We start from the raw sequence: 14,806 nt of genomic DNA, 5'->3' as shown, positions 1-14,806 counted from the left end.
AAAAAAAAAAAAAAAAAAAAAAAAGAAGAAGAGTCTTGAACTGCTCGTGAACCAGAGGAACCATGCCCGTGTAAGAGGTTAAAGGGGTAAAGAATTTGATGTGTGGTTTGTTATGTAAGTGAAAATGGATCACTGTTAATGCCTTTTCTGTTTCTCAGCTGGAGAGATTTACCAGCATGAGAATTAAGAAGGAGAAGGAAAAGCCTAATTCTGCTCATAGAAATTCCTCTGCATCATATGGGGATGATCCCACAGCACAGTCACTGCAAGATGTTTCAGATGAACAAGTTCTGGTTCTCTTTGAACAGATGCTGGTAAGTTTTCCATTCCCAAAATGTTGCTTGTTCCTGGGAATTTATAGGCATGGTGGACTCTTTTGGTGCATTGTTCCCTAACTAGCACTTTATTACAAAGAATTCCAGGCTTAACATGGAACTTTTAATATTAACCCTATAATCCCATAATTAGGAACTAAATATACAAATACCAGTTCATAAAATTGGAATCTGTATTTGGAAACATCCAATCACTGTCTTATTCATGTCCTTCTGCCCAGCAACACTTTAGCCACAAAGACATAGTGGACCATCTCACCCTGTGTACCAAAGATTGTAATATGGAGACCACCTTTGGGTTATGCCAGAGCAGATAGAGTGTTGAAGTATTCACAACAAACTCTGTATAAAGGAGAAACTGAGAATGGAATATCATTTGCTCAAGGTCGTGTATTTAGTGGTGAATCTGGAAAGAAAATACATAGAATTGCTAGAAGACCTTTAAAGATTGTGTCTGAAGTCAGCTAAGTAACGAAGTATATGTGCATGTGACTTATTTTGTTTTCCTCAGTGAGGAACACCGAATAAGGAGGGTATTCAATGAGTGTCCATTAGTGGTAAGTCTTGGAAAGTTTTGATGAGTACAAGATTTCGTAAGGCCTGTATATTGCATGGATATGTGATCTCAGATTCAAATACAGACTAGTGGCAGGCCTAGCTTAATTAAAAGCTTAGGTTTAAAATCCTTAGCACAGGCCAGGGCCTGGTACATAGTAACCACTCAACTGGTACTGTTGTTGTTATTTTCACTGAATCTTTCAGTTTGTCTCTTAATATTCCAAGTACATTAAGAGTCTAAAGAGTATGGTCTATCAGGATAATCTCTTGGCCTTGGATTGCAAGTTTAAATGTCTCTTGGGCCAGGCAGGTAGTATAAATAAGGTAAGCAGACTAGACAGAAGATAACAAAATAAGTGGGGAATGTGGCAAATTGAAGAGAGGCTTTTGGCATTTTATTAGAAAAGCCAGCCACAACTCAGTTCTAGTAGGTGATTGCATTCCAGTTGGGAATACTTGCCTGGGAGTGCCAGATATTTCTATTTTCAAAAAAAAGTCAGAAATCTGTAATTAAAAAAAAAATAAATCTTGAATAACATCAAATATCCTAGACACTATTTGAATTTCCCCAATTAGGTCATTNGCTCGTGAACCAGAGGAACCATGCCCGTGTAAGAGGTTAAAGGGGTAAAGAATTTGATGTGTGGTTTGTTATGTAAGTGAAAATGGATCACTGTTAATGCCTTTTTCTGTTTCTCAGCTGGAGAGATTTACCAGCATGAGAATTAAGAAGGAGAAGGAAAAGCCTAATTCTGCTCATAGAAATTCCTCTGCATCATATGGGGATGATCCCACAGCACAGTCACTGCAAGATGTTTCAGATGAACAAGTTCTGGTTCTCTTTGAACAGATGCTGGTAAGTTTTCCATTCCCAAAATGTTGCTTGTTCCTGGGAATTTATAGGCATGGTGGACTCTTTTTGGTGCATTGTTCCCTAACTAGCACTTTATTACAAAGAATTCCAGGCTTAACATGGAACTTTTTAATATTAACCCTATAATCCCATAATTAGGAACTAAATATACAAATACCAGTTCATAAAATTGGAATCTGTATTTGGAAACATCCAATCACTGTCTTATTCATGTCCTTCTGCCCAGCAACACTTTAGCCACAAAGACATAGTGGACCATCTCACCCTGTGTACCAAAGATTGTAATATGGAGACCACCTTTGGGTTATGCCAGAGCAGATAGAGTGTTGAAGTATTCACAACAAACTCTGTATAAAGGAGAAACTGAGAATGGAATATCATTTGCTCAAGGTCGTGTATTTAGTGGTGAATCTGGAAAGAAAATACATAGAATTGCTAGAAGACCTTTAAAGATTGTGTCTGAAGTCAGCTAAGTAACGAAGTATATGTGCATGTGACTTATTTTGTTTTCCTCAGTGAGGAACACCGAATAAGGAGGGTATTCAATGAGTGTCCATTAGTGGTAAGTCTTGGAAAGTTTTGATGAGTACAAGATTTCGTAAGGCCTGTATATTGCATGGATATGTGATCTCAGATTCAAATACAGACTAGTGGCAGGCCTAGCTTAATTAAAAGCTTAGGTTTAAAATCCTTAGCACAGGCCAGGGCCTGGTACATAGTAACCACTCAACTGGTACTGTTGTTGTTATTTTTCACTGAATCTTTCAGTTTGTCTCTTAATATTCCAAGTACATTAAGAGTCTAAAGAGTATGGTCTATCAGGATAATCTCTTGGCCTTGGATTGCAAGTTTAAATGTCTCTTGGGCCAGGCAGGTAGTATAAATAAGGTAAGCAGACTAGACAGAAGATAACAAAATAAGTGGGGAATGTGGCAAATTGAAGAGAGGCTTTTGGCATTTTTATTAGAAAAGCCAGCCACAACTCAGTTCTAGTAGGTGATTGCATTCCAGTTGGGAATACTTGCCTGGGAGTGCCAGATATTTCTATTTTTCAAAAAAAAGTCAGAAATCTGTAATTAAAAAAAAAATAAATCTTGAATAACATCAAATATCCTAGACACTATTTGAATTTCCCCAATTAGGTCATTTTTCAAAAACCAGTTTGTTCAAATCACAATTCCAAATATAGTCCACTGTACTGATATTCTCAATTTTCGTTTAAACTATAGGTTTCCCTTCCTCTTTTTTTTTTTTTTTGAGACAGAGTATTGCTCTGTCGCAAGCAGAGCAAGACTTGCAACCTCCACCTCCCGGGTTCAAGCAATGCTCCTGCCTCAGCCTCCCAAGTAGCTGGGATTACAGGTGCACACCACCACGCCCGGCTAATTTTTGAAGTTTAAGTAGAGACGGGGTTTCATCATGTTGGCCAGGCTAGTCTCGAACTCCTGACCTTGTGATTTGCCTGCCTCGGCCTCCCAAAGTGCTGGGATTACAGGCATGAGCCACTGCACCTCTTTTTCTTTTATCGTTATTATTGATACTAAAAAAAAAAATTGTTGAAGAAACCATTTGTTTGACCTGTAGAGTTTCCCACAACATGAAATTTGATGGTTGCATCCATTGGTGCTGTTTTACTAGAGATCTGTATTTTTATGTACGGTCCCCCAGATTTAAAATGTTGAGCTAGCCAAGTGAAACATTTTATCTTTGGATTTGACTTAACTTGAGGGCCACCATTTTGTAACTTCTATGTTCAGTTTATCTGCAAGAGGAAGAATGCACATGGCTGGCAGTGGTGTCTCACACCTGTAATCCCAGCACTTTGGGAGACTAAGGTCGGTGGATCACGAGGTCAGCAGTTCAAGACCAGCCTGGCCAACATGGTGAAACCCTGTCTCTACTAAAAATACAAAAATTAGCTGAGTGTGGTGGCGGGCACCTATAATCCCAGCTACTCAGGAGGCTGAGGCAGAAGAATCACTTGAATCTGGGAGCTGGAGGTTGCAGCGAGCCAAGATTGTGTCATTGCACTCAAGCCTGGGTGACAGAGTGAGACTCTGTCTCAAAAAAAAAAGCACCAGGAATTAAGTCACAAAAACTTCAGATTAATTTTGCTACTTGCAGAAGAAATAGAATACATTCCCCATCCATATTTTCTCAATTCAATTAACATTTTGGAATTATTAGGGCTAAATTTGTGCCCACTGAGGTACTAGACTTGGACACATGGTTGTTATATATGTAGAGGGATCAAGCAGAGCCTTTCCCCAAACATACATCAGATTATGTCTGTCAAGGTGTCTCTGCTTTATCATAGAGTTTCCAGTTCTTTCTTTGTGGGAAAGGAGTTTGTACAGGGACTGAGTTAACTGGGGGTAATGGGTTTGTACGCCTTAGAGTTGGTGCAGAGTTTGCTGCTGTTGATTTTGCTTGTGTTTAGATTATGCCATTCATCTAGTGCTTCAGTCTGAAGAGATTTTTAAGGTCCATCCTTGATGCAGAAAGCATTATGTGTGGTTTTCTTTCAGTAATACAAAATAAATCTTTAATTTTATTGAGTCCATTTTCTTAGAGAAAGAGTATGTATATGTCTATAGAGATTTATACTAAAATGTTAACTATACTTATCTTTGAGGAATTTTCATCAGCTGTAATAGCTTAAATTTCTAGGGATCAAAAAGATTTATTTACTCAAGTATTTTACATGCTCAACTCTTCACTAAGCATACTAATATTAAACACTAAAAATTTGTAAGGAATTTGAGGCAGTTTTGTTTTTTCTCTTCTTTCTCCCTCTCCTAGCTGGATATGAACCTGAATGAGGAGAAACAGCAACCTTTGAGGGAGAAGGACATCATCATCAAGAGGGAGATGGTGTCCCAGTACTTGTACACCTCCAAGGCTGTGAGTCCTGGGACAGGTACCCATGACATGGGAGACTGTGCCCTTGTCTTGGACCTGTTTTTTTTTTTTTGCCAATTTTATGTAACATTTTATGTTTGCATCAATTTGGTTTCATTACATTATATAAGCCTATTCACTTTTTACTCTCTTACTTAGTTGCCATGCTTACATACTTTTTGCCTGGTTAAATTTTCATGAAGTATGTAAATATAGGGAATGGGATAGGCAGTTCTAAGTCTCACATATTTTGGTGGTATGCGAGATGGGTATCTGCCCTGATAAACGTGGCCTGACGTGGTGGCTCACTGCTGTAATCTCAGCACTTTGGGAGGCTGAGGCAGAAGGATCGCTGGAGCCCAGGAGTTCGAAATAGCCTGGGCAATGTAGTAAGACCTTGACTCTACTAAAAATAAAAAATAAAAATAAAATATAAACTCTGTTGACTAATGCTAGTCCCTAATTTATGACTGGGTCCACCATTACTAATCTCTGTCTCTGCCTCCTGTCCAGGGCATGAGCCAGAAGGAGAGTTCTAAGTCTGCCATGATGTATATTCAGGAGTTGAGGTCAGGCTTGCGGGATATGCCTCTGCTCAGCTGCCTGGAGTCCCTTCGTGTGTCTCTTAACAACAACCCCGTCAGGTGAGGATTCTGAGGAGGTAACAGGAGTAGGAGCCGAATGTTGGATTTCACTGATGGTGATTGACGATCAAAGGAGCCGGGGAAGTATGAGAATAGTCTGAATTGGGAGTAGAAAGTTGTCAAGACAAACTTTGTTTGGCAAATAAGTGTTTATTGATTTGATATTGCTTTGCCTTTCTCTGTTCCCTACAGTTGGGTGCAAACATTTGGTGCTGAAGGCTTGGCCTCCTTATTGGACATTCTTAAACGACTTCATGATGAGAAAGAAGAGACTGCTGGGTGAGGATTTCCAAGTCTTTGCAACTTCAAGTTGGAGAGTCACAGGGGACTTTGCTGTTTGCTCTGAAGTAGAAAGTAGAGTTAAATGTAAAGTCGTGGGCTAGGGGAATGTACTCTTAGCTGAGAAGGGGTTTATCATAGTAGTGACTAGAGGATGAATGATGATTATAGATACAGGAAAGGGAGGAGGAACTTAAATTTCATGTTGGATAACTCTAATATATACCATATAATACTATTAGTCTCCCAGCACTGGTTCTTTTTCAATCTGGAAATAAAATCTGATTTAGTGCTGCCCTGTAATCTGGTCTGGGTAATATCTATTTGGAAGTCTTATAATATACTTGGGACTAGTATTGTGGCATTCTTCAAGGTTGGAATAATTTTAGGTATACCTTGGACTCTCTTAGGCTACCTTGAAGCTAGCCTGAAGCAGAGTACTTCTGGAATCTTTCTGAAACAAAATAATACATGGCCAAGACCTGCATATATCTTCTCAGACTTGAAACCTCTAGTAGCAAGGCAAGCAGCAATAGATGGGATGTTATCCTGATAGAATTTAGCACTCAGGAGCCTAGGGAGAGTTAAAAGGAAGGTTTTAATTTAGTACTTAATTCTTGGATTACAGGAGGATCAGCCAGATTTTTTTGACGGTGAAGATCCCTTTTCAGTTATCTATTTTCTTCAGTGTTTCTGGGCGAAGTGCTGTTTCCTAAAATTTACTCATCTACTAGATGGGGCTATTATTCCTAAGAGTCTTGTTTGCAAGATTTAAAATGGGAAAGGGGTAGAGAATAAAGGGACTTACTGATTATGTCTTCTATGTACAGGAGTTACGATAGCCGGAACAAGCATGAGATTATTCGCTGCTTGAAAGCTTTTATGAACAACAAGGTGAGATTTTTCCCATTCTCATTCCAAAGTCCATCTGGACGCCTGTTCTTTCTCTTCTATTGGCAAACCCGAAAGAGGAATTAGGAATATGAGGTTCAGGACTTCTAGCTTTCTCTTTTAGTATCATAACTGTTTTTCATTGCCACGTATACATGCTTCTATGGATATTTTTTTCTCAGTTCTAACTTCTGTTTCAGATGACAGGCTCAGTGTTGTTTCTCTTTCTTTACTTTCTTTTTTTTTTGTTTTGTTTGTTTGTTTGTTTGTTTGTTTTTTGAGATGGAGTCTCGCTCTGTCGCCCAGGCTGGAGTGCTGTGGCTCAGTCTCGGCTCACTGCAAGCTCCAGCTCCCGGGTTCATGCCATTCTCCTGCCTCAGCCTCTCAAGTAACTGGGACTGCAGGCACCCGCCACCATGCCCGGCTATTTTTTTTATTTTTTATTTTTAGTAGAGACGGGGTTTCACCGTGTTAGCCAGGATGGTCTTGATCTCCTGACCTTGTGATCCATCTGCCTTGGCCTCCCAAAGTGCTGGCATTAGTTGGGATTACAGGCGTGAGCCACAGTGCCCGGCCTCTCTTTCTTTACTTTCTTTTGCTAATTCTTGAATTTCCTGACCTGTAGTTACTGTTTTTGCAATATTTGCTTTATTTCCTGTTTCTTTTTTCTTCTAGACTGTTGCTCCATTTTTATCTTCTTTTGTCTGTTTAGTAATTCAACCCAGGGAGCCCACAATCATGTGCCTCTGAGGACAAATCTCTCCTCCTCGTTGTTTAATTTTGTTGTAATTAACTTACTCCATTGGATTAGGAGGAAGAGAATTAACAAGAAACATATAAACCAAAGACTTTTATTCTTGGAAGACATCTAATTCTGTCGTACCTCCTAGAAAATTATTTTGGTATGTTCATCTCTAAGTATATTGGGAAAAGTATTCTACCCCTGTATTAGTTTTCTAGTGTACCACAAAATTAGGTGTCTTAACAGAAATTTATTATCTCACAATTCTAGAAAGGCTAGAATTTCAAAATCCAGGGTATCAGCAGGGTTGGTTCTTTCTGAAGCTGTGTGTGATAATATGTTCCATACCCCTCCTAGTTTCTGATAGCTTGCTGGCAATCCTTGGCACTCCTTATCTTGTAGATGCATCATCCTGATCTCTGCCTATGTGATCACATGGTGTTCTCCCTCTGTATGTATCTGTATCCAAATTTCTTCTTTTATAAGGACACTGGCCATATTGGATTAAGGACCCATTCTACCCCAGTATGACTTCATTGTAGCTTGACTAATTATATTTGCAATGAGTGTATTTCCAGATGAGGTTACATTTTGAGTTACTGGGGGTTGGGACTTCAACACTGGAATTTAAGAGGACACCATTCAACTCATAACAACCCCTAAACTTGTCCCCAGTTAGATGCTATCATCTTTCAGACTCCTTTCTTTGTTCTTGGCCCTACCAGTTTGGAATCAAGACCATGCTGGAGACAGAAGAAGGAATCCTACTGCTGGTCAGAGCCATGGATCCTGCTGTTCCCAACATGATGATTGATGCAGCTAAGCTGCTTTCTGCTCTTTGTATTCTACCGCAGCCAGAGGACATGTATGTGACTAGAATCATTTTTCTTCTCCATTTTCCATTTTATCATTTTCTCTTAGTTTAGAGGACAGTTGAGTTGGTTGGGTGTCCCCTCGGTCATAAATATTAGGTGTTTCTTCCCAGAAGTGAACACTAAGAATCTTAACATTTAAGAACAATTCCTAAATGATGGGTGCTATCCTGAATGTTCCACTGGTTATCAGAGGTATAGCAAAATGTCTCCCATATCACCATTAATGTCTGTATTGTCTAGGATGAGGATTTCTTTTTACTATTCTTTTTTTTTTTTTAATTCAGAAGTGGCACAATGTTATTTTTAAAATTCAAACAATATAGAAGTATATAAAGTAAAATTTAACTGCCTCATCCCTTTGCCAAATCCTGTTCTGCAGAGACAGTGACTGTTAATGGCATGGAATAGTCTCATAGAAAGTTTTCTAAGCATAGACAAACATATTGCGTTCCCTTGATTCTAGACATCTGCTACCACAAAAGATAGTATCTTAAGAGCTGAAGAATGACACTTATGCCTATAAAACCAACTGCATATATAGGATAGATTTTTATTATTGAAGAGGGATTTAGTTTAACGAAAGCTTAATCATTCTTTTAAACCTGTTTCTTTTTTATAATAGATCTTGGACATTTCTTCTATATCCATACTTACAGATCTACCTTATTATCTTTAGTAGCTATTTAGTATTCCATATACATGTTTGTATGGCCTATAATTTATTTAACAATTTCCCTGTTGCTGGACTTACAGATTTTTTTTTCTTTCTTTTGAGACAGAGCTTCGCTCTGTTCCCCAGGCTGAAGTGCAGTGGCGCGATCTGGGCTCATTGCAAGCTCTTCCTCCTGGGTTCAAGTGATTCTCCTGCCTCAGCCTCCCAAGTAGCTGGGACTACAGGAGTCCGCCACCAGGCCTGGCTAATTTTTGTATTTTTAGTAGAGACGGGGTTTCTCCATATTGGCCAGGCTGATCTCGAACTCCTGACCTTGTGATCTGCCTGCCTCGGCCTCCCAAAGTGCTGGAATTACAGGCGTGAGCCACTGTGCCTAGCCAACTTACAGATATTTTGTAAAGCAGATTTCTGTATCTGTTCTAGGTGATCGTTTTTACAAATGATACTGCAGTGAACATCCTTGTGCATATCTTCTTTCACATTTATGCACGTATGTTGGATACATTTCTAGAAGTAGACTATATGTTACATGCATGAGAAATTGATTAGTACTGTTAAATGTCCCTCCAAAAGTTGTATCAATTTATACTTCATGTAACGGCATTTGATTTGGTATTTATGGATAGGAGCCTAGGGATGGATTGTAGGGAATGCATTTCCCTGAAGAGATGGTCCTTAGCTTTCAGCAGTTTCTGGAAACTGAGTGGTGACAATATAATGTGAGAAATCTGGAACACTAGTAATGTCCTGTTTCCTAAGTGGTCTGTGCCCCTGTGTAATCTACTAATTTGTGTTAGAGTACCTGGAAAGTTCTCTCCATTTCCTTTCTCTTGGGCAGGAATGAAAGGGTTTTGGAGGCAATGACAGAAAGAGCTGAGATGGATGAAGTGGAACGTTTCCAGCCACTGCTGGATGGATTAAAAAGTGGGACCACTATTGCATTGAAGGCATGTATAGCCCCTGAAACTGGGCCCGAGAATAGAATTCAAGATGGACAGACAAATTCATTTGACCTTTTAATAAAATACATGGAGTGACTCCCAACTATATATTTTACATTTCAGAATGTGTTATGAAGGGAAAATGATGAACCTTCTTTCTAAGAAGGTAAAGAATGAACTGTTTTCCTCATTATGAGATGGAAAAAGGCATGATATATATTTACAATCTAGGAAAACCGAGACCTGCAATAACATACTGTCAAATCCTTGGAATCCATTTAGAGTTTTAGGCTCTCCAGTTCTGTACTCAAACCAGGTCTCATTGCTGTAGTAGAAAAGTCATTTTTAGAGTTTTTGGACTGTATCTTTCAAGTTGTATTTGGGGACCTAAGAATGCATGTAAAGAAAATGGATTGTTGATCTGCAGGAGTTAGCATTGACATAGCTGCTGAATTTTCTTATTTTAGGTTGGATGCTTACAGCTGATCAATGCTCTCATCACACCAGCTGAGGAACTTGACTTCCGAGTTCACATCAGAAGTGAACTGATGCGCTTGGGGCTACATCAGGTGTTGCAGGTAAGATATTACACTTCATCAGAAAGGCTAGACTGGTTCCTTCCTGCTGTACAGCTCCAGTCATCCCTGGGATAATTCTGGTTTTCAATTAAAAACCAGGTTGAAAAGCTTAGGTTTCTAACCACAGAGGATACTTTTGGGTTTCCCTAACTTCTACTTTTGTTGATAGGACCTTCGAGAGATTGAAAACGAAGATATGAGAGTGCAACTAAATGTGTTTGATGAACAAGGGGAAGAGGATTCCTATGACCTGAAGGGACGGCTGGATGACATTCGCATGGAGATGGAATATCCTTTTACTGACTAGGTTCAAGATAGATGAGCCATTCATTGTATTTAGTTCGGTGATCCCTGTGTGGAATGGTTTGGGAGATGATGAGTCAGAACAGAGCATCGGGCTTATGTGTCTTCTCATTAAATAAGGCACATGTATTTTTATTGCTGCTGGCTTTACTTACCTTATCATAAACCAGGGAAGTCAGTAAAGGTGATCTGAGGGTTGTTGAGCATGGAAGCCAACAAAATCAGTGTAAACTTCCTAGAATGTGATAGCTTAGCTTACTAAGATGTAGAACTGGCTTTTAGAGATGTTTGAACTGACAGAGGCAGTAATTTAGTTACCTGTTAATATTTTCAGTAAGTGACTTTGAGGCAGTTACCTCTTAGTTTCTGTCTACTGCCTGATCTTCAAGCCAAGTACTTCCTAGGAAACCTCTGTGTGTATAGTACCACCCAACTCACTGGTCCCTTGACTAAAGGACGTTTTAGAGAGCTTAAAGTTTCTGGTGATGTTTACAGGAAGAACAGCCAGTAAAATGGAAGTGGTGTCTTGCTACTTGTCCCTAGCTTTTTCAAGAGTTAAATAAGCCACCTGTCAAACATAATTTCTACATATTTGCTTTCCTTAGCCTATTCCCCTTTTCCACTGACTTTAATGAAGTCTTTCAGATTCTCTTAAACACAGTGAAGGATTCTAAGGCAGAGCCACACTTCCTTTCCATCCTGCAGCACTTACTCTTGGTCCGAAATGACTATGAGGCCAGGTAAGATGGTGTGCTTATGGGAAGTTTTGAATTTGAGCCTAAGTGGAGAGAGTGAGTTCCTTAAATTCAAAGATTGTTCTGTAAAGGGAAAAAGTAAAGACAAAGACCCAAGATTAGGGTTCATTAGTCACAGAAATAAAGGAAGTTGTCTTATTTCTTTAATCCCACTCAAAAACATCCCTATGGAAGAGGTCACAGTGTATAAGGTGAAATGCCCTTCTGTTTTTGGAGGGGAATAGGTAAATAGGATGAAGATGATAGCAAAGAGAAGTGGCAATTTAAAATTCTTTCTAGTTTCCTAGAAGTATAGATTTAGCAATAGCACTCTCCATCACAGGAAGGATCAAACCCAAATTTTTAGATGGGAAAGTGTTCGCACTAGGAGCAGATGGCAAGAAGTTTTGATTATCTGAAGTAGATGGGGTAGGGTAGTTGATGTGGAAAAAGGAGTCTTCTTAGCATGGCAGTGATACTTGTATTAACTTTACAAAAATTTTTCCAGGTCTCTCAGTTCTCAAAGCAGTTAAGTTTTCTTGGTCCCGAATACTTCTGAAAATTATATTTTGATTTTCCTTTGGTGACCCTGTTTTATTCTCTTGTAGACCCCAGTACTATAAGTTGATTGAAGAATGTATTTCCCAGATAGTTCTGCACAAGAATGGGGCTGATCCTGACTTCAAGTGCCGTCACCTCCAGATTGAGATTGAGGGATTAATTGGTAAGCATACTCTTCTATCTGTCTCTTCCAAGTATTGCTTCTTCCTTTCATTTTGCATCTTGTTTCAGTGAAAATGTCAGAGAAGATACCTTTCCAGTCCCCAGATACTTCCATTTTTGTCCTTTCTTAGGTAATAACCAGCATTTTTGCTAGGAATCTATAGGTCTTTAGTTTATTTTTACATAAAACACACACCAGCACCTTTTGCAGGAACTCCTGGTGGTCTCAGAGAGTCAAAAGCATCACTCATAGGCATTCTTCATGCCACCCAGCATGGTGGCCTTACCACACACTCAGATTACATGTTGAACTTAACTGAAAGTTTCATTTCTTTGTCTAGTGCAGAACATTAAGAAAGATAATAAAATGATCAAAAGACTGTTCTTTGGAAGGGCTTAGGTATGAAATAAATAGACCAGGAGAATTAGGAGCTTTACTCACTGACTCTTCTTTTCAGATCAAATGATTGATAAGACAAAGGTGGAGAAATCTGAAGCCAAAGCTGCAGAGCTGGAAAAGCAGGTGCATATGAGAAACCAAAAACATGAGTTTGAGTATATCTTTCTTTGAGGATTATTATTTTCCTGATCCGTGAGACAGTTTTTTTTCTGTGGTATTTTGGAAGCGTTTAGCACCCAATAGTGTAGTGCCCAGGGGAAACCTTTCCAGTGTAGGTTAGTCATTGGAGAAAGTGATATGGATGTCTTCATGAGGAGCTCTAGTGGTAGGCTTGCAGTTCTTGGGCTACTGGGCAGGAAAAGAAAGACAGATGATACTCATATAATAGTAATGGCATGCTCAGGTTTGCTTGGCATTTTAGGCCTCTTACGCCTAGAACAATAGGAACTAGGGTCCTTAGAACAGTAGAACTAGAGGATGTCAGAGTTATCTTTTTCTCTTCAGTTGTTAAGAACTCTTACTGTGGTGAATAGGTTTTTGATCCTAGAGAATATTGGGATTGTACTATCATGGCAGTCCTATTTAAATACCTTTAAAATCTTATTATTTGTTTTAACTATAAAATAGGGAATCTATGGAAATGAACCAATTCCCCTCTCCTTTAACCTTGTTTTATTTTCATTTTTATTTCTATTTTTTTGAGACGGAATCTCACTCTGTCATCCAGGCTGGAGTGCAGTGGCGCCATCTCGGCTCACCGCAACCTCTGTCTCCCGGGTTCAAGCTATTCTTCTGCCTCACCCTCCCAAGTAGCTGGGATTACAAGTGCCCACCATCATGCCAGGCTAATTTTTGTATTTTTGGTAGAGGTGAGATTTCACCATGTTGGGCAGGCTGGTCTCGAACTCCTGACCTCAGGTGATCCACCTGCCTCGGCCTCCCAAAGTGCTGGGATTACAGGTGTGAGCTACCGCGCACAGCCAGACCTTGATTTTAAGGTCAGAATCATGGTGCTTTTTTCCCCAAGCATGGCCTGGATTTGTGAGCTCTGTAGATCAAGTATTGGCCCAGAACAGGAGATGGTGGGGGGAGGGGATTCCAGCACCCCCAGGCAAAAGAGGAGGTGGAGGGAATTATGGGTAATAATACTGTGCTTCTTACTGAGATGGAGAGCTTGCTGGGAGCCTGATTCGTTTTTTCTCTAGCTGGACTCAGAGTTAACAGCCCGACATGAGCTACAGGTGGAAATGAAAAAGCTGGAAAGTGACTTTGAGCAGAAGCTTCAAGATCTTCAGGGAGAAAAGGATGCACTGCATTCTGAAAAGCAACAAATTGCCACAGAGAAACAGGACCTGGAAGCAGAGGTGTCCCAGCTCACAGGAGAGGTAATGCCTGAGCAGGGAAGGCAGAGTGACCTGTAATCTCTGGATGCACATGGCTTGGAACAGGAGTCAGTCATCTTACTCCTAGGGAGGGTTCAGCTACTAATAGGTAGTCTAGTTACATGGTGCATATTTTTAAAATAATATACTGGTTTTTGGTTTGTGTTGAGGGTAAGTAATACGTAAGACAGAAAATCTGGAAAATACAGAAGAACATTAAGAGTAAAGTAAGTTGCATTACCACCCAGAAATAAAGGTAATAAGTCTTCTAATAAATTAGGAATAAAACTAAACTGTTAAAATTGGCTAATTTCCTGTTACTTTAGTCATCTCTGCACAGATTTATCCTTACACACTCTCTCTGCAGTAGTGAATACTTAAATGATCTTTAAATCAAGTATCTGGTAACTTGATTACTTGTGTGGTTATATAATCATCTGTGTAGCACATATTAGTTATTTAACTAGAACGTTTGATTTACTTGACCTTTACATTTTCTAATCAAGGGAGAGTTTAACATAAAAGTTGAAATCGTCATCTTAATACAAAGCATACAAAGCATGCTGAACTAAGAACGTGAAGACCGGAATTCTACTTTTGGCTCTGCTGCTAAGCAGTGTGACTTTAGGTGATCATATCATTTCTCTGACTCCTCAGTTCCTCCATTTGTAACATGAGAAGTTTGGATTAAGTCATTTATTAGGTTCCTTCCAGGCTCAGTAGTCCCTGAAGTGGGGTGAGAAGTACTCACATTGATGTTATTTCTGTAGGTTGCCAAGCTGACAAAGGAACTGGAAGATGCCAAGAAAGAAATGGCTTCCCTCTCTGCGGCGGCTATTACTGTAGCTCCTTCTGTTCCTAGTAGTGCTACTGCTCCCCCGGCCCCTCCTTTACCTGGTGACTCTGGCACTATTATTCCACCACCACCTGCTCCTGGGGATAGTACCACTCCTCCTCCTCCTCCTCCTCCTCC

The 14,806-nt window shown here is 39.7% G+C and overlaps 1 protein-coding gene across 1 annotated transcript in view; it reads left to right on the top strand.

The window, feature by feature from the left end:
- The window catches only part of DIAPH1 (diaphanous related formin 1), a 114,137-nt gene that overhangs the window by 35,422 nt on the left and 63,909 nt on the right, over nt 1–14,806 (top strand). Inside the window, 14 exon segments of the mRNA XM_017872919.1 lie at nt 159–314; nt 4,570–4,671; nt 5,182–5,312; nt 5,505–5,591; nt 6,422–6,485; nt 7,950–8,089; nt 9,611–9,719; nt 10,181–10,291; nt 10,461–10,579; nt 11,218–11,334; nt 11,937–12,052; nt 12,510–12,574; nt 13,657–13,836; nt 14,604–14,806. Coding sequence (XP_017728408.1) covers nt 159–314; nt 4,570–4,671; nt 5,182–5,312; nt 5,505–5,591; nt 6,422–6,485; nt 7,950–8,089; nt 9,611–9,719; nt 10,181–10,291; nt 10,461–10,579; nt 11,218–11,334; nt 11,937–12,052; nt 12,510–12,574; nt 13,657–13,836; nt 14,604–14,806 — 1,700 coding nt within the window.

Source organism: Rhinopithecus bieti, unplaced genomic scaffold (assembly GCF_001698545.2).
Source record: "Rhinopithecus bieti isolate Rb0 unplaced genomic scaffold, ASM169854v2 scaffold_7438, whole genome shotgun sequence".
In the NCBI taxonomy this organism is placed as follows: domain Eukaryota; kingdom Metazoa; phylum Chordata; class Mammalia; order Primates; family Cercopithecidae; genus Rhinopithecus; species Rhinopithecus bieti.
This window is presented reverse-complemented; position numbering and strand designations above follow the sequence as displayed.